The sequence below is a fragment of the Pristis pectinata genome, chromosome 3 (assembly GCF_009764475.1).
Source record: "Pristis pectinata isolate sPriPec2 chromosome 3, sPriPec2.1.pri, whole genome shotgun sequence".
In the NCBI taxonomy this organism is placed as follows: Eukaryota; Metazoa; Chordata; class Chondrichthyes; order Rhinopristiformes; family Pristidae; genus Pristis; species Pristis pectinata.
Window position 1 is genome coordinate 47,477,241 of NC_067407.1, and position 19,163 is coordinate 47,496,403.

At 40.5% G+C, this 19,163-nt stretch overlaps 1 protein-coding gene across 2 annotated transcripts in view; it reads right to left on the bottom strand.

Moving 5' to 3' along the window:
• LOC127568400 (zinc finger protein GLIS3-like) overlaps positions 1 to 19,163 on the bottom strand; it is a 282,009-nt gene that overhangs the window by 32,698 nt on the left and 230,148 nt on the right. For both annotated transcript variants that reach the window (XM_052012083.1, XM_052012084.1), the window contains exon 7: positions 18,952 to 19,120. In XM_052012083.1, coding sequence (XP_051868043.1) covers positions 18,952 to 19,120 — 169 coding nt within the window. The remainder of the gene's footprint in view (positions 1 to 18,951; positions 19,121 to 19,163) is intronic.

Here is a 19,163-nt window from a genome sequence, read left to right on the forward strand (position 1 = left end):
TAATTAAACCAAGACACAGGAAGAAGAAACGTGTGAGTAAACATTAGAACAGGTTAAAGAATTGGCCCAAATAAAGGTTGCTATATAAATACATGAGAATGGGAAAGACATAATAATTTGCAAGTGCAAATTCAACTTGGAGGGTTTGACATGGTAGCCATTACTGAGATATGGCTGCAAGACAGCTGGACTGTAAACTGAACACAGAAGGTTTACAGGAAAGATAGAGAAAGTGATACAGGAAGAGTTGTAAACTTGTTGATTAAGTATGAAATAATGTCAAGGATGAGATCAGATATAATGAGAGGTAAACATGCAGGGGAAGCTTTCCAGATAGAATTAAGAAATAAAACAGGGTTTAAGATACACATGGGATTGGCTATAAGCTTCCTGCTAGCAGTTATGAAATGGCATAATGGATAATTATAGAAATTAAACATGTTGAAAAGGCAGTGTAGTTTTAATGACCGACTTGAGCATTCATGTATTTTGGGATAAGTTCACATCTAAAAGTAGCAAATTTCTGCAGTTTGTTCAGGGTAGCTTTTTGAAGCAATATACCCTAGCAGAGCAAAGGAGCAGGTCATGTACGATTCTTTAAGTATGAGTGAGCTAGATCTGGCGAACAAAATAATGGTGCGTGAACATTTATCTGATAGCAGTTCTTGTGGGACAAAACATGTTGACAGTGGCAAGCTGTCCGCACTCACTGCTTCCCCATGTGGTAACCATGACTTACTTTTACAATTTCTGTTGGTGTGGATTTACTGCCCAAAGCCATCCAGATCCTGAATGATGAGACCTTGTGCAATATTATGCACAGATAGACAGATCATAATAAACTCTGCCCAAGAAGCAGCTGAAAAATATTTTGGAAGTTGGATAAGCCATGCCCCAGGTTAGATTTAACTCTCTGTCAGACTTATTAAGAACTGTGAAAACTTCTCAATGTCCCTGACATTCAAAAATTAGAGAAAACTAAAAACTGATGAGGTTAAGAATTCAAATACTTAAAAGCACTTAAAACAGTTAAAAACATATAACTAAATTAAAATAGTTTAAAAATGTAAATGAACTAATACTAATCCCTGTCTTGCACAGCTATTCGTTTCCAATGGGATGAATGGACTCGCTGTTCCAGTGCCAGTTCTAACCTGGCAAATGTCCAGTAGACAGAATCTCATGCCTAAATGCTGAGGAACTGCAGCAAATTTGTGCCCCATTCCCAAACTCCATGAGATGTCCAACATCAAACCACAGTCAGCAAATACAAATGAAGAGTTTCCAGCAAAATCGAGCCCTTGCCTTTGCATGGGAATCTCAAAGATATTGAGAAACACTGGGAGTTAGGTATAGAACCACCAACAGTTTACATCACTATTTGGCAAAAGTCATACATATCAACAATTTGGGTGACAATGTAGGTGGCATGACTAGTAAGTTTGCAGATGACACCAAAATTGGTGGTTTAGTGGACAGTGAAGAAGGTTGTCTAATGTTACGACTAGATCTAGATCAACAGGGAAAGAGGGCAAAGGAATGAGACAGGACATACAAAATGAATGTCAGGGCCCTGGGGAATACTGTAGAACAGAGACCCAGGGATACAAATACATAGTTCCCTGAAAGTGGCAACACAGGTAGACAGGGTGGTGAAGAAGGCATCTGGCATACTTGGCTTCCAGTCGGGGCACTGAGTATAAGAGTTGGGATGTCGTGTTACAGCTGCATAATATGTTGGTGAAATCACACTTAAGTATTGTTTGCAGTTCTGGTTCCCTAGCAATAGGAAGGTTATGATTAAACTGGAGAAAGTGAAGAAAAGATTCACAAGGATGTTGCCGTGACTGGAAGGCTTGAGTTATCAGGAGAGCCTGGATAGGCTGGGACTGTTTTCCCTGAAATAAAGGAGACTGAGAGGTGACCTTATAGACGTTTATAAAATCTTGAGGGAGATAGATAAGGCAAATAGTCACAGTCTTTTTCCCAGGTAGGCAAGTCTGAAACTAGAGGGTGTAGGTTTAAGGTGAGAAGGGGAAGATATAACGGGGATCTGAGGGGCAAGTTTTTCACACAGAGGGTGGTGGGTATATGGAACGAGTCACTGAGGAAGTGGTAGAGGTGTGTACAATTACAATGTTTAAGAGACATTTGGACAGGTACATGGATTGGAAAGGTTTAGAGGGATATGGCCAAATGCAAGCAAATGGGGCTAACTCAGGTGGGTGCCTTGATAATCTTCTTCACTGTCCACTATACCTCTAATTTTGGTGTCATCCAAAATTTACTAATCATGCCACCTACATTCTCATCCAAATCATTAAAATAGATGACAAACAAGAGGGGACCCAGCACACAGGTCCCTGTGGAACACAACTGGTCACAGGCCGCCAATCTAAAAAAACCCTCCACTACCACCCTCTGACTCCTACCCCCAAGTCAATTTTTTATCCAATTGCCTAGCTCACCCTGGATCCCACCTAATCTCACCTTCTGGACCAGCTTACCATGCAGGACCTTGTAAGATTATTATTGTATTATTAACAGATTAAAGGAATAAGCAAGACTGACACTAAGGAGGATTTCAATATTGGCATATATGTTATTTCCTTTTGTCCTGAAAAAGTGCAGATTACTTTCGAAAAGAGAGAAGTAAAAGTGCTCCAAAGAGTGAAAATCAAAAAAAGCTGCTGATGATGGAAATAGAAAATAAAACCAGAAAATGTTGGAAATACTAAGCAGGTCAGTGGGAGGTGCAACTGTGAAAAGAGAAAGAGACAAAATGGTCACCTGCCTTAACCATATCAGAGATTTTCTCCATCCACCCTGCAGTTTAACAAGCTTCTTTTGTCTTTTTCCCAGTTCTGACAAAGGGTCTTCGACCCAAATGTTAACTCTGTTTCTCTTCCCACAGATGCGGCCTGACCTGAAGAGTATTTCCAGCATTTTCTGTTTTTATTTTAGTGGTCCAAAGAGACTTGGGGTCCATGTTAACAGATAGTTAAAATGTCACGGACAGATGCAGAAAATCATGAGAAAGTTTATACAAGGCAGTGGTTGGACCACAAATGGAATACTGCAAAGAGTTGAGGTTTGAAAAGACATATTGACTTTAGATGGAGCACATCAAAGATATCAGAATAATAACTGCATTCCACAGGTTAAACTATAAAGAGATATTATGCAAACTATAGGGTTTTCCATATTATTTAGAAGGTTTCATGGATGATTTGATTAAGGAGAACAGATAAGACTGAAAGGAAAGCTCTGGTGGGTGGGGGGGGTCGAGAAATAAGTGATATATTTCTAAAAATAGGATGTGGGCCTTTGTGAAACATTTCTATATGCAAAAGGTGATAGAGGTTTATAATTTTCTTCCACTGACAGCAATGATGCCCATTTTGAAACTGAGATTGATGGATTTGTGTTAGCCAAAAATATAAAGTGATACGAGGAATTGGGAGATATACAGATTCAGGTCACAGAACAGCCATGATCTGACTGAATGGCTGAACAGACTCAATAGACGGTATGGCTTAATCCTGCCCCTTTCTTCCTCTGTTTCCTGGGATTTAGAGAGGGTACAGAAGTGATTTACCGGAATAATTCCAGAGTGAGATTCCCAAGAAAAAAAGGAGCAGAAGCTAAACAAATTAAATAATATAAAAACAAAGTCAAAGCATTTTTCAATCACTGGTTTTGTTTCATTCTCCTATCCATTACACACACACATTGCTGTAAATGAAGATTATGATATATTTCATCTTTGCCTAGTTCTTGCTATGTAAAATCATGATGAAGCAACGTGCATTGTTATTACTGAGAAAACTGGCAGAATTCTCAAGGGACTAAGAAATTTAGTGTTGATTGAGAACCTCCAGAATACACAGGTCAATTTATTTCCATCTCTGTTTGCTTTGCATCAAAAGCATCTTGCTCCAAGCCTGCCAGATATTAGAGTCCTGGAATCATAGAGGTGTACAACACAGAAATGGGCCCTTTGGCCCACCATGTCCATGCAGACCTTTTTGCTCATCTACACTAATCCCAATTATCTGCATTAGGTCTGTATCCTTCGATGCCTTGCCTATTTAAGTGCCTGACCAAATGTCTCTTAAACATGTCACTTTTAATTTTTTCAACTCTATTTGATTCCTATGACCCCTACTCATTGATCCCTTCACCAACAGGAACAGTTTCTCATTACCTTCCCTTTCTAGATCCCTCATCTTTTATACACTTTCATTAAATATTCCCTTAGCCTTCTCTTCAAAGAAGTATTGCAGCTTCTTTAATCTATCCGTGTAACTGCAGTCTTTCATCCATTCCCATAAACCCTTTCTGGACTCTCTCTAATGCTTTCACATCCTTCCTATCAAGTGGTAAACAGAATTGTATGTAGTACTCCAGTAGAAGCTAGTTGCCATAACTTCCCTGATTGATAGTCTTATTTCTCCATTGATAAAGTCCAGAATTGTGTACGTTACAGCTTTCTTAACCTGTCCTGCCAGTTATTTGTACACACACGCCCAGGTCCCTCTACTCTTGCACCACTTTTAGAATATGTATTATTCTATATTGCCTCTTCTTATTCTTTCTACAAAAATGCAATACCTCACATTTCACTGCATTAAATTTCATCTGCCAAACAAGTTCCCACTCCATCAGCCTGTTCATATTTTGCTGCAATCTCACAGTTCACAATATTGCCAAGTCTTGTATCCTCCACAAATTTTGAAATTGTGGTTTGCCCCACCCAAGTCCAGGTCATTAATGCAGGTTTAAAAAAAAAGCAATGAGCCCAACACCAATCCCTAGGGATTGCAACTATTCACCTCCCTCTAGCCTGAAAAATAACCACTCACCATGATCCTCTGTTGTCTGTTACTTAGCCAACTTCATATCCTTGCTCTGACTCTTTTGTGCCATGAGCTTCAACTTTACTGAAAAGCCTGTTATGTGGCATCCTATCAAAAGCTTTCTGGAAGTCCATGTACACCACATCAATCGCATTATCTTCATTAACTCTATTTGTTACCTCATCAAAAAACACTATCACGTTGGTTAAACACAATTTGCCCTTAAGAATTCCATGCTGGCCTGTCTTTATTAATTCACTTTCCTCTAGGTGACTATTAATCCTATCCTGGATCGACGTTTCTAAAAGCTTTTCCAAGACCAAGATCAAACAGTCCTGGTCACCTAGCTATAGGAAGTATGACATTAAGCTGGAAAGGGTGCAGAAAAGATTCACAAGGATGACTTGAGTTATAAGGAGAGAATGGATGGAGAAAGTGTAGGAGGCTGAGGGGTGACTTTACAAAGATACATAAAATCATAAGGAGCATAGATAAGGTGAATGTTCAGTCTTTTTCCCAAGGGTAGGGTAGTATAAACTAGTGGGCATAGAGTTAGGGCGAGAGGGGAAAGATTTAAAGGGGACTGATGGGCAAGTTTTTCACACAGAAGGTGGCAGCTATATGGAATGAGCTGTCAGGGAAAGTGGTAGAGGCAGTACAATTACAACATTTTAAAGATATTTAGATAGTACATGGATAAGAAAGGTTTAGAGGGGTATGGGCCAAACTCAGGCAAATCGGACCAGCTCAGACAGGCCCCTCAGTTGGACTAGTTCAGCCGAAGGGCCCGTTTCCATGCTGTATAATTCTATAAATAAATGCCACTAAATTAAATGTCCCCAAATCATGCAATCCTTTACATTTTCATTAGCATCATCTGTTTGGCATTCTTGGCTCCCAGTTGAAGTATTCAGATGAATGCAACATGAACAGCCTCACTGTAAGCTTCTCGATCCTGCCAGGGTAAATAAATTTAGTAATGCAGACTGGATCCTGGTGTTGTGTTAAACTCAACAATTTTATAAAAATGTTTGATTTGTCTTTCCAATAACTATTTGAGAGCAAGAAGTCCTTCAGTCCGTATTGACTTTGGCAAAGTAATACACTGTAGTACCTTACACTATTTAATCAAGTTTTGGAACCTGTGATGGACATGTATGAATTCTGCACCCTGACTTTGGTCTTTCATTTCTCTTCCATTTCTTTCAGTTAGTCTTCCCCCCTTCCTTAAATGACTACTCTTTGACCTTGAAGCAGAATGACAATTTAGCTTCAATCTAATTTCACATATCGTCCATCAAACTAAAAAGGATAACAATACGAAATGGGCACCTTGACAGAAACTATTTCTTTCTTCCCCTGCAACTTCCACTTTCCCACCCTACACCAACACCATACACATAACCCTATTGTTGTAGCTTTAACATCAATTGCAATTCACTGCTTCAGCTGAGATCAGTTAACTTGGTTCAGAACAAGAATCTGACCTGAGACTTTTTTTGCTCAATGTGAACTGGTTATTTGTAAATCACTTAACTGACCATAGTAAATCACAGTGGAAATTCCATGAGATCTCTTCCATGAAAAAACCTATACAACCACAGCTTGACAGAAAAAATATCATTGTATGTATTTAATTAGACATTTGCAATAATTTTGTCATGGTAGAAAGGCAAGCCCTGTAAGGGATTGTTAGGCATGGGACATCTTTCAGGAGTTATGGGATAGGAGTGGCTGCCAGTTAATACAAACAAGAAACAGTCTTCAAAAAAATTACTGTTAACATGTAACCTCCCTGCAGTAAGACACCATTGTCTGTTAAGATTGCAGGCTGCTGGTTTACCACAGGAGGCCCACTTAAGAGATTTGCTTTTAAAACTGACAAGGCAACCACTTCTATTGACACTTGTACAACGATATGTTATCAAACATGTAACATCCACTGATACTTTAAGGCCATCAAAACCAATCATTCGGCCTGGGATATTCTGGTTCCATGCCATTATAGCTACACAAGGTAAGACAATAAATAAATGTTCATTTTAATTGGCCTTCATGAAATGCCCATGACATCAGGGAAGGTATTAAGTGGTCATCTACCATATTGACACATTGTTAAAGACAGATCTCTGCCACTTGATACATAGTTCAGGATATGTCTGTTTTGTATCCAGGGAGCCATCCCTCAATACTGTAATAAATATATATTTTGGGTGCCTGGTGCTTTGTGCACAAAACCTAACACCAGGCTCAAGGACAGCTTCCATCCTGCTGTTATAAGACTATTGAATGGTCCCCTAGTACGATAAAATGGAATCTTAACCTCACAATCTACCTCATTATGGCCCTTGCACCTTATTGTGTTTTTCTCCAGTTGCAGTAGCCAGAGCAGCAGCGGGGAGGAGCTAGCAGGTTTTTTTTAAAAAAGTTGTGTGATTGGCTAAGTGTGTGACAACTCAGCCAATAAAAGGAAGGTAGGGTAAAGTGGAGTGGCTATTTTGGAATGACCTTTGTTAGAGTGGATTGGTGTAAGAGTGGGAATCTGAGGCTTTGGTGAGGAGGCACAGGTGAGTAGCAGGTAAGTTTTTTTTATAGCAGTTAACTAAAAAGGCATTGTAATTTAGTCCCTAGCTGTTCAAACTCCTTCAGCACAACCTCTTACAACTGCACCTCTACAGAACTGACTACAACTAATTAAATAAAGTAGGGATGCAGGATCAGGTGATATGTTGTAGCTGCATGATGTGGGAGCTGGTGGACCCCTTTGTGGTTCCTGGTGACCACATCTGCAGCAAGTGTTGGTTGCTTGAGGAACTTGGGCTCAAAGCTGATGACCTGGAATCTGAGCTTCAAATGCTGAGATGCATCAGGGAGGGGGACAGTTACCTGGATACTGTGTTTCAGGAGGTAGTCACACCCATTAGATTAACTACTATAAATTTAATCTGTGGTCAGGGGCAGGAGAGGGGTGACTGAATGAGGCAGGTAGGAGGATCCAAGAGGTAGTGCTGGAGGAGCCTCAGCCCTTGAGTTTGTGCAACAGGTCTGAGATTCTTGCTCCCTGTGCAGATGAGTGGGGACTGTAGGAAGTATGAACAACTGAACTGTGGTTCAGGAAGCCATTCAAGAAGGGGCAGAGGAATGTAGTTGTAATTGGGGATAGTATAGTTAGGGGAATAGAGATAATTCCCTGTCTCAAGGATTGAGAGACCTGAAGGCTGTGTTGCCTGCCTGGGTTTGGGACATCTCATCTGACCTGCAGAGGAATTTGGAATGAGAGGGGAAAGGATCCAGTTGTTGTAGTCAGTGTGGGTACCAATGACATAGGTAGAATAGGGAAAGAGGTTCTGCTGAGGGAATTTGAGCAGCTAGGGACTAAATTAAAAAGCAGAACCAAAATGGTGGTAATCTCTGGATTGCTACCTGAGCCACATGCAAAATGGCACATGGTGGATTAGCTTGGAGTTAAATGTCTTGCTCAAAGTTTGGTGTGGGAGAAGTGGGTTTGAACTCGGGATATTGGCACCACTACTGGGGAAGGAGGGAGCTGTTCTGATGGGACAGGCTCCACCTGAACCAGGGTCCTGGCGAATTGCATAATTAACCCTGTAGGGCTTTAAATTGAATAGTAAGGAGGTGGGTTCAATAGACTGAAAAAGTATGGATGAAGTACAAGGGAAGGAGAGTGCAGGAGAGGTTACTGAAGTCTCCAGAATAAGACAAGGTTTAGAAAGGGATAAGAATATAACTGCAGGCAACATGGAGACAAATTTGAGAAGGGTGGTGAATACAGGATTGAAGGTGTTATATTTGAATGCATGCTGTTTATGAAAGAGGTAAATGAGCTTAGTGTAGTTAGAAATTAGCATATGATGTTGGAAGCATCAGAGTTGTGGTTGAAAGAAGATCACAGCTGGGAGCTAAACATCCAAGGAGACACATTCTATTGAAAAGGCAGGCAGGTGGGTGGAGGGAGTGGGCTGGCTCTGTTGGTTTTAAAAAAAACAATCCAATTCTTAGCAAGAAGTGATATAGGATCAGAAGATACAGAATCCTTGTGGGTAGGGTTAAGAAACTGCAAGGGAATTGTATACAGGCCTCTGAATAGTAGCCAGGATGTGGGGTACAAATTACAACAGGAGATAGAAAAGGCATGTAAAAAGGGCAATGTTATGGTGGTCATGGGAGATTTCAATATGCAGGGAGATTTCAATATGCAGGTAGATTGCAGAAAATCCAGTTGGTACTGGATCCCAAGAGAAGGAATTTGTAGAATATCTACAATATGGCTTTTTAGAGCAGCCTATGGTCAAGCCCACTAGGGAAAAGGCAATTCTGGATTTGGTGTTATGCAATGAACCAGATTTGATTAGGGAGTTTAAGAAGGCAGTGATCATAATGATAGAATTCACCCTGCAGTTTGAGAGAGAGAAGCTAAAATCAGATGTATCGGTATTACAATTAAGTAAAGAAAGTAACTACAGAAGCATGAGAGGAGCTGGCCAAAGTTGATTGGAAGGGGACCTTAATGGGGTGATGGTAGAACAGTAATGGCAGGAGTTTCTGGGAGTAATTCAGAAGATGCAGGATCAGTTCATCCCCAAGAAGAAGCCTTCTAAAGGGAGGATGAGGCAACCATGGCTGACAAGGAAAGTCAGACAGCATAAAAGCAAAAGGAATGGCATACAATATTGGAAAATTTAGTGGGAAGGAGGGAGTAAAAACCAACAGAAGGCAACTGAAAAAGTAAGGGGATAAAAGATGAAATATGAAGGTAAGCTAGCCAATAATGAGGATACCAAAAGTTGTTTTCAGATGTATAAAAAGAGGCAAGAGTGGACATTGGACTGCAAGAAAATGATGCTGGAGAGGTAGTAATGGGGAACAAAGAAATGGCAGATGAACTGTAAGTATTTTCAGTCTTCCCTGTGGAAGACACCAGCAACATGCCAGAAATTCAAGAGTTGGGGCAGAAGTGAGTGTAGTTACTATTACTGAGGAGAATGTACTTGGGGAAAGTGAAAGGTCTGAAGGTAGATAAGTCACCTGGACCGGATGGACTACACCCCAGGTTCTGAAAGAGGTAGCTGAAGAGATTGTGGAGGCATTAGTAGTGATCTTTCAAGAGTCACTGGAGTCAGGAATGGTTCCAGAGGACTGGAAAATCGCAAATGTCACTCCATCCTTTAGGGAGGGAGGCAAAAAACAGGAAATTATAGGCCGGTTAGCCTGACTTCAGTGGTTGGTAAGATGTTAGAGTCCATTATTAAGGAAGAGGTTTTGGGGGTACTTGGAAGCACATAATAAAATAGGCTAAAGTCAGCATGGTTTCCTTAAGGGGAGATCTTGCCTGACAAATCTGTTGGAATTCTTTGAGGAAGTAACAGGCAGGATAGACAAAAGAAAGTCAGTGGATGTTTACTTGGATTCTCAGAAGGCCTTTGACAAAGTGCCACACATGAGGTTGCTGAACAAGATAGGAGCCCATGATATTGCAGGAAAGGTACTAGCATAGATAGAAGATTGGCTGACTGGCAGAAGGCAAAGAGTGGGAATAAAGGGGGCCCTTTCTGGTTGGCTGCCAGTGACTAGTGGTGGTCTGCAGGAGTTGGTGTTGGGTCCACTACTTTTCATGTTATGTTAATGATCTGGGTGATGGAATTGATGACTTTGTGGTTAAGTTTGCAGGTGATACAAAGATAGGTGGAGGGGCAGGAAGCAGGGAGTCTGCAGAAGGACTTTGACAGGTTGAGAGAATAGGCAAAGAGGTAGCAGATGGAATACAGTGCAGGGAAGTGTATAGCCATGCACTTCTAAAATGAATAGAGATGTAGACTTTCCTAAACATGGAGCAAATTCAGAAATCTGAGGTGCAAAGGGACTTTGGAGTCTAGTCCAGGATTCCCTAAAGGTTAACTTGTAGGTTGAGTTGGTAGTAAGGAAGGCAAATGCAATGTTAACATTCATTTCAAGAGGATGAGAATATAAAAGCGAGGATGAGAATATAAAAGCGAGGATGAGAATATAAAAGCGAGGATGAGAATATAAAAGCGAGGATGAGAATATAAAAGCGAGGATGAGAATATAAAAGCGAGGATGAGAATATAAAAGCGAGGATGAGAATATAAAAGCGAGGATGAGAATATAAAAGCGAGGATGAGAATATAAAAGCGAGGATGAGAATATAAAAGCGAGGATGAGAATATAAAAGCGAGGATGAGAATATAAAAGCGAGGATGAGAATATAAAAGCGAGGATGAGAATATAAAAGCGAGGATGAGAATATAAAAGCGAGGATGAGAATATAAAAGCGAGGATGAGAATATAAAAGCGAGGATGAGAATATAAAAGCGAGGATGAGAATATAAAAGCGAGGATGAGAATATAAAAGCGAGGATGAGAATATAAAAGCGAGGATGAGAATATAAAAGCGAGGATGAGAATATAAAAGCGAGGATGAGAATATAAAAGCGAGGATGAGAATATAAAAGCGAGGATGAGAATATAAAAGCGAGGATGAGAATATAAAAGCGAGGATGAGAATATAAAAGCGAGGATGAGAATATAAAAGCGAGGATGAGAATATAAAAGCGAGGATGAGAATCTGAGGCTTCATAAGGAGTTGGTCAGAACACATTTGGAGTATTGTGAGCAGTTTTGGGCCCCATATCTAAGGAAGGATGTGCTGGCATTTGAGGGTCCAGAGGAGGTTTACAAGAATGATCCTGGGAATGAATGATAGCTCTGGGCCTTTATGCCCTGGAGTTTGGAAGGATGTGGGGGGATCTCATTGAAACCTACCGAATATTGAAAGGCCTGGAATAGTGGACATGGAGAGTGTGTTTCCAGTAGTGGGGGAGTCTAGGACCAGAGGGTACAGCCTCATCTGTTCTAAGGAAGGTCCTTCTATTCTGAGGAATTTCTTTAGCCAGAAGGTGGTGAATCTGTGGAGGCCAAGTCACTGGTATATTTAAAGCAGAGGTTGATAGGCTCTTGATTAGTAAGGGTGTCAAAGGTTATGGGGAGAAGGCAGGAGAATGGGGTTGAGAGGGAAAATTAAATTAGTCATGATTGAATGGCAGAGCAGACTTGATGGACCAAATGACCTAATTCTGCTCCTATATCTTATGGTCTTGTGGTCTGCCTGCACTGCACTTTCTCTGTAGCTGCTATGCTATTCTGTATTCTATTGTTGTTTTCCCTTGTCCTCCCTCAATGCATAATTGTAATGAAATGATCTATTTGGATGGCATGCAAAAGTTTTTCACTGTACCTTAGTACATGTGACAATATTAAACCAGTTTATCAATTTACCCAAACAATTTGGACCAGGTCCCTTATGTTAATATTGAAAGGAGTCCTGTTGTAAGAAGCTGCAGTGCAGCCTTCTGTTCAGCAGAACACAGCCCATGGTGCTTCTGTGCTGTTCAGATGGATTCATGGAATCCCATAGGGTGGCACAGTCTTCCACAAGTTTCCCATTTCCAATGCTGCAAAATCACCATAGAACCATCTCCAGGTTAATCTAGTACAAACGAGCCCATGGAAATCAGCTCCTGGATGAAAGGTAAGATGCTTTGCTCCTGGTGGAAGACTACACTGTGGAACATATCAGAAGAAACAGCATGGTCCAGAATGTACATTGCCAGTGAACTTGGAGTGGTAGAATATATGTTCCATTGTGCAAAATAAGTTGCAGCATTAACAATGAACTTTTTTAGCAATGAGTTTCGCATTGAAAACAATAGGTTGCCCATATAACCTCCTTACATCTGCAATAAACAAGTAACACAAGGATGTACTGTATATTTCACACCACTATACTGAGGCTTGTGCAAAGTGGAAAAGCAACAAACCTGGCACCTTTCACTGTTTCACAGTACCCTTAGTGCACTTTGAAAACAGAACCTAGGAACTTCTATCAAGTTCCTTCTTTGCTTTGATTAACTTGCATATTTCACAAGACATTGTTAGATGAAAATAATGTACTGTATGGTGTTCTCTACTTCTTGAAACATGGTTGAATTAAAAGATATTGGAAGAAGCTGCATTATTTTTCTTTGTCAGGCAGGGTCTGAATATGGATCTGTCAATCCACACCAATCATTAGGCTGAAGTATATGTGGCACTAGATTTTCCACCAATAACGTGACAATTTTAAATGATTAATTTTATTTCCCTTTCAACTTGTGGCAGTCAATTTTTTTAAACATTTGCATCTTTTACCACAAAGACAGAATGAAAGGCTTCTTGTTAGTCTTCTAGACTAACTGCCAGATCAGTGTGAATAATAAGATGAGAAAATTCCCATCTCCTGTATCTTTACTGTTGCCTTGTAAAGTTTCCTCCAAAACACCAGAGAAAAGAAACTGATGTTATTCTGTTTTCATAGCTGTGAGACATGGGTTTTGGTAGTTCCAGTTGAAATAAACTCTGATTCCATTTTACTTAGCTGCTTTCAACCATCTAGAAACTAATGTGCTGCAAATCAAAACAACAGTAATACTAAAAATATAGGTGGTGAAATTGGATAATCACCAAAATCTGGCACAAGGATCACAATGGCCATTGATTGAGATGCAGGCAGCTTGCCATCCTTGTGCTGCCTACTGATTAACATGATTGTTTGCATGGAGCCAACAATGACCAATGCATCAGTGGGAGCTCCAAAATGTCACTTCCTAGCACCAGTTAAAGCTGGCTGGCATTTCAATAACCTGAAGAGTGTTGTGAATTGGAAATCATACAGGAAATGAACATAATCTAGAGAACACCAAGAATGGAACAACATGGGAGAGAGGTGGCTGCAAGACTTCTGGACACGATTGTGGTGGTCTTGTTGGAGATGGAAAGCAGGAAAGATGTTGAATATCTATTGGGGGGGCCTTAAGGCCTTCTGACTAGACATTCAAAAGGCAGTGGGATTAGTTAATCACTAGTCAATTCCAAGGACCTTTGAAGAAAGTCAGTAACCTCATATGGAAGGGGATGCATGTTAAATGCCATATCCCAACTGCACCACAATCTTCAAAGACTACCCAGTACATCACAACTCCATTACTCAGCTACCAGCAATCTCTATCAACTGGAGCTCATGATCTGAATATTGTCATTCTCTGCTGTATCCTCAGACATGCAAAGCCTTACAGTTTAGAAACTGCCAACAATTCATCATTGACACATGTATCATCCAAAGACATCACACAACATATTCCCTTCTCTCTTGCAGGAGAAGGCACTACATAATCTATCCCTAACATACTAATGGAGACAATGTTAAAAATTATTGGAATAGCCTTGGCCAGCCCAGTGACCAGGCAAAATTAATCAAAGATGACACTCTCCTGATCTCCCTTCTCACATTACACAATCCTTTCATGTTTTTAAATTGCAATTCTTTCATGGATACCACTCATCACAACTTTCTCCTGTTAGTTACCCAAGAAATGTAATTTGGCTAGGCAGTGGAGGAACAAGAGTAATTAAGGCACACACCTACGAGTTTCACACTCACAATCACCAGCTCAGATACTGTCGCTGTACCTAATTTAGAGGTTAGCCCAGGGGCAGGATCTGGGCTTGGTCTGAACTGATCATGAGTGACTTATGGCCTGGGCATGGGGAGATGGTAACTCAGGTGTCAAGGGTAATGCCACACGAGGTCTGTTGCAGAGGACTCAAATGAGGACTTGCTGGGACAAGCTATACTAAGGAAGTGGATGGATATGCATAATAATATGGATGCCAGAAAACATGTATTTAATGTTAATCAGCATGGGGGAAACTGAATTTGGCACAGTGGTTTGTGCAGAGCTTAAAGACCATCCTTTCCAGCAAAGAATTGATGACCAACTCAACAAGCACTCCAGTGGATGTTGCAGTTTCCACTGCTACACAAACAGCTCTGCCAGAAGCGTGTGTGTTGCAGTGGAAGTTCAGACTGAAGTCATGCATGATCACTGTTATCACGGCTGCAGAAACCAGAGTTTAAAGGTGTTACCAACAAACTGTCCTTCCAATAGATTTATAGGATTACTAAAGTATTGACCCAGGCAAGTGCCTGCGGCTCCAAGCAATACGAGCCTGATTTCCCTTCTATTGAAATGATAACATTCACACTTGCATCTCCACTATGCCATGAGTGCCTTACCATTGCCCACATGCAAGCCAGCTCAAATTGCTGGTACTCATGCCAATATCATGCAGTCTGAAACACCTGGTTCCAGAGCTGCTCATCAGGAGTCTCCACCACTAAAATTCACCAGCCTTCTGCCAGGCATGCTGTTGCCAAGAGTTGTACTACATGGGGGTACTAGACAAGCACAGGCCTCGGGTCTGTGTGAATGCACAAGAGAGATTAGTTAACTTCTGTCATGGTTTCACTTTGATATTTGGTTTTGAAATTTAAATTTTATGGTTGCATTTATTTTTGCATTGTGGTCAAGAGGATGTTGTAATGCCAGTGACCGAAGGAAGGTAAGGATTGCTAATCAGGGGGGAATTCAGACTGTGGTTACTGGCATTGCACTCAAATTAGTTGGTCATGCATATAGAGTAGGCACATAAGGGCTGCTTTTGTTTCATCTTCACACTTTCTTCTTCCCCTCAGGCAACCATGTCTGGCAACAAATGCTTAATGCAAATTCCTTGAAGTCATCAAGACGTCCTTCAGTATCTACCACACCACTTCCTCCAGACTCTTGTAGCTGGTATCTTAAAAGTGCTAAGAACAATCGTACTACCAGCTAGAAGAAATCATTTGGCAACTAACCTGTAAGTAGTTGATCACTTTAAATAATACCAATGCTACTTATGCTTCATGCTACTGAATGCACTTGCAACTGTGCAAGGTTTGAAGATGGCATCACCTGGAGCCTGGAACTCTAAAGCAGCTGAGATAACTTCAAATTGCTCACTGCATGCTGATTATTATCATGATCTATGAGATCTACAAATATCTGGGGGGTTTTATTCTCACTGGCCGAATCACCTTCACCAGAATGGTATACAGAATGGTTCAGAGCAGAAGTGTGCACAGATGAACAGATGCCATTTTGATCTCCAATCACCTCCCATAGCACCCAAGAAACAGGCACTAATGAGCCCAATTTCTCACAGACTGAGCATTTTTATGAATGAAGCAAGCAGACTTCTGATCAAAGCTCCATAATTTTGATTTTGAGAAAGAATGTGGTTTCAGAGATGGTTCTTATTCTAATACTGAAATTGCAGAAAAGATAAGATACTGTATCTTTATTAGTCACATGTACATCGAAACACACAGTGAAATGCATCTTTTTGAGTTGTGTTCTGTGGGCAGCCCCCAAGTGTCACCACGCTTCCGGCGCCAACATAGCATGCCCACAACTTCCTAACCTGTACGCCTTTGGAATTTGGGAGGAAACCGGAGCACCCAGAGGAAACCCACGCAGACACAGGGAGAATGTACAAACTCCTTGCAGACAGTGGCTGGAAATGAACCTGGGTCGCTGGCGCTATAAAGCATTATGCTAACTGCTACACTGTGGTTTCTTTGACAACACTAATCCAGGCCAGAGGTGAAGTACTAAATGGCAAAGAACACAGTTAAAAGTTAAGGATGAAAGGATTAATTTTTAAATCTATTTTGGATATGCATCCTTGGAATGCTATCGAAATGAACAATGATGGGTGGATTTTATTTATATCTTTAATAAGGGTGGGGACAATTAGGGACCAAATTAGAAACCTTGGAAGCAGAGGGCATGACTGAGGTACTAAATGACCACTTTATATTGGTTTTAACCAAAAAACAAAATGTTTCCATTGTCATTGTAAATAAGAAATGTTTAGAATACTGGATGACCTAAAAATTAATAAAATTAAAGACCAGGCAGGCCAGCTCTACTTGAAATTAAATAAGTCAGCAGTTCCAAATGGGAAATTAAAGTAGAAAATGGTCATTATCTTCCAGTTATCCTTAGATACAAGGGAGGGGCGATGGTTGAGGTGGAAATATCAGGGGACAGGACAAGTGGAAACGTTACACTCTTTTTCAAAAGTGGATGTAAGGATAAAGTCAGCAACCACAAGCTAATCAATTTACAAGAGAAGATTTTAGAAACATAATACAAGAATAAATTAATATCACTTGGATGAGTTGATTAATTAATGGAAGCTAGCTTGAATTTGCTTATGTGTTTATCTAAGTGAATAGAATTTTTTGATGAGGTAGCAAAGGGGTTTGATGAGGGCAATGCAGTTGATGTGAGATATACGGACATCCAAAGAAACTCAATAAAGTGCCACATAACTGGTATGTCAATAAGGTTGAAGTTCTTGGAATAAAAGAAACCATGGGCATATGGACAAGAAATTGGTTTAGGAATAGAAAGAAAAATCAAAGCAGTTGTTTCTCAGATGAGACAAAGGGTGAGCAGCTTCAAGTTCCTGGGTGTCAGCATCTCAGAGGATCTATCTTGGGCCCAACACATTGATGCAATGCCAGTGGCTCTACTTCATTAGGAGTTTGAGGAGATTTGATATGTCACCAAAGACTCTTGCAAATTTCTACAGATGTATGGTGGAGAGCATTCTGACTGGTTGCTTCACCGCCTGGTATGGAGGCTCCAAGGTGCAGGATCAAAAGAGACTGCAGAGGGTTGTAGACTCAGCCAGCTCCATCACAGGCACAACCCTTCCCACCTCAAGAAGGCTGTATCCATCATTAAGGATTCTCACCACCTGGGACATGCCCTCTTCACTTTACTACCATCAGGGAAAAGGTACAGGAGCCTGAAGATCCACATTCAACATTAACAGCTTCCTTGCCTCCGCCATCAGATTTCTGAACAGTCCATGAACCCATGAACATTACCTCATTATTCCTCTTTTGCACTATTTATTTATTTTTGTAACTTGTAGTATTTTTATGTCTTTATGTCTTGCATTGTACTGCTGCCACAAAACAACAAATTTCACTACATATGTTAGTGATAATGGACCTGATTCTGATTCTGTACTGCTGCCACAAAACAACAAAGTTCATGATATATAACTTAGTGATAATAAGCCTGATTCTGATAAACAGTGATGCTGCCTTAATCTTGGTACTTGGATCACTGCTTTTCCTGATACATGAAGGGTGCACAGAGGACATTTTCAATATCTGTAGATAATAACAACTTGGTCGTGTTAGTTAAAAATAGGATGACTGACTTCACGAAGATGTAGATTGATGGAATAAGCAAATGAAATTTAACACAGAAAAATACTAAGTGGTAAGAAAAAAAGGAGAGGCAATGTAATATAAAGGGTACAGTTCTAAATAGGATACAAGAAAAGACAGTCATAAATGAACAGAAATTTCTGAAGGTGGCAGGGCTGATTGAGAAAGCAGCTGAAAATGCAAATGGGATGGTTTCGTAAAAAGAGGCATTGGGTGCAAAAGTGAGGAAGTTATGAAGAAATTTTGCAAAACTTGGTTTGACATCAATTGGAGAAATACATATAATTCTGTTTATTGTTCTTTATGAACGATGTTGAGGACTTCAAAACAGTGCAGAAAAGATTTATTGGAAAGGTTCAAGTGAGGGGGGACTTCTGTTAAGGGAAAGGTTGGAGAGGCTAGGGACGTTGACATTTCAGAGAAGCTTGAGAGACATGATGTAAATCACCTGAGGCATTTACACTGTCCACTCTCCTGGTCTGTTCTGGAGTGGTAGGGTTAAACTCACCTCCACATTCCAAAACTGCATGCCTTTCTTTCCTCTTTTATCATATGAACAAAGGATATCATAGCTGTACCACCACAAATATGCAACACACTCTTTAGCTATTGTAACTGGAAAGCAATCAGGATATAAAACCTTGGCTGCTTATTTTCACCTCTTAGTTGTAGTATGTCTACTGCTACCCTAGCTCATAACAACCAACAGTACAGGAATCAAAGCCACTGCATGCATCCTGCAGTTTGCTGTTCAGGCTGTTTTTCCCCAGCAGCTATCACTGAGGCAGATTACCTCCTTTCATTTATTTCCACATTCATAATCCATACTTGCAGTCCAGATATAGATATGTTGGATCTAGTAAATCTTAAATTTGTAAATCTTACCCTGGTTTTGAGTCTTCCCCTTTTGGCAGTTGTGCAAGATGACCGTGTGGACTGTGTAAGTCCCCTTCAATGGAATGGCAATCAGAGGATGAACTTCGGGTGAGCTGTGGAGATGATAAAATAGATGCTGCTGGCCCGTTACGGCTGGTGGGAGAGCAACTGTACATCCCTAAGTGGACAAGTAAAAGATTTGTCTCAGCTTATCAAATCCA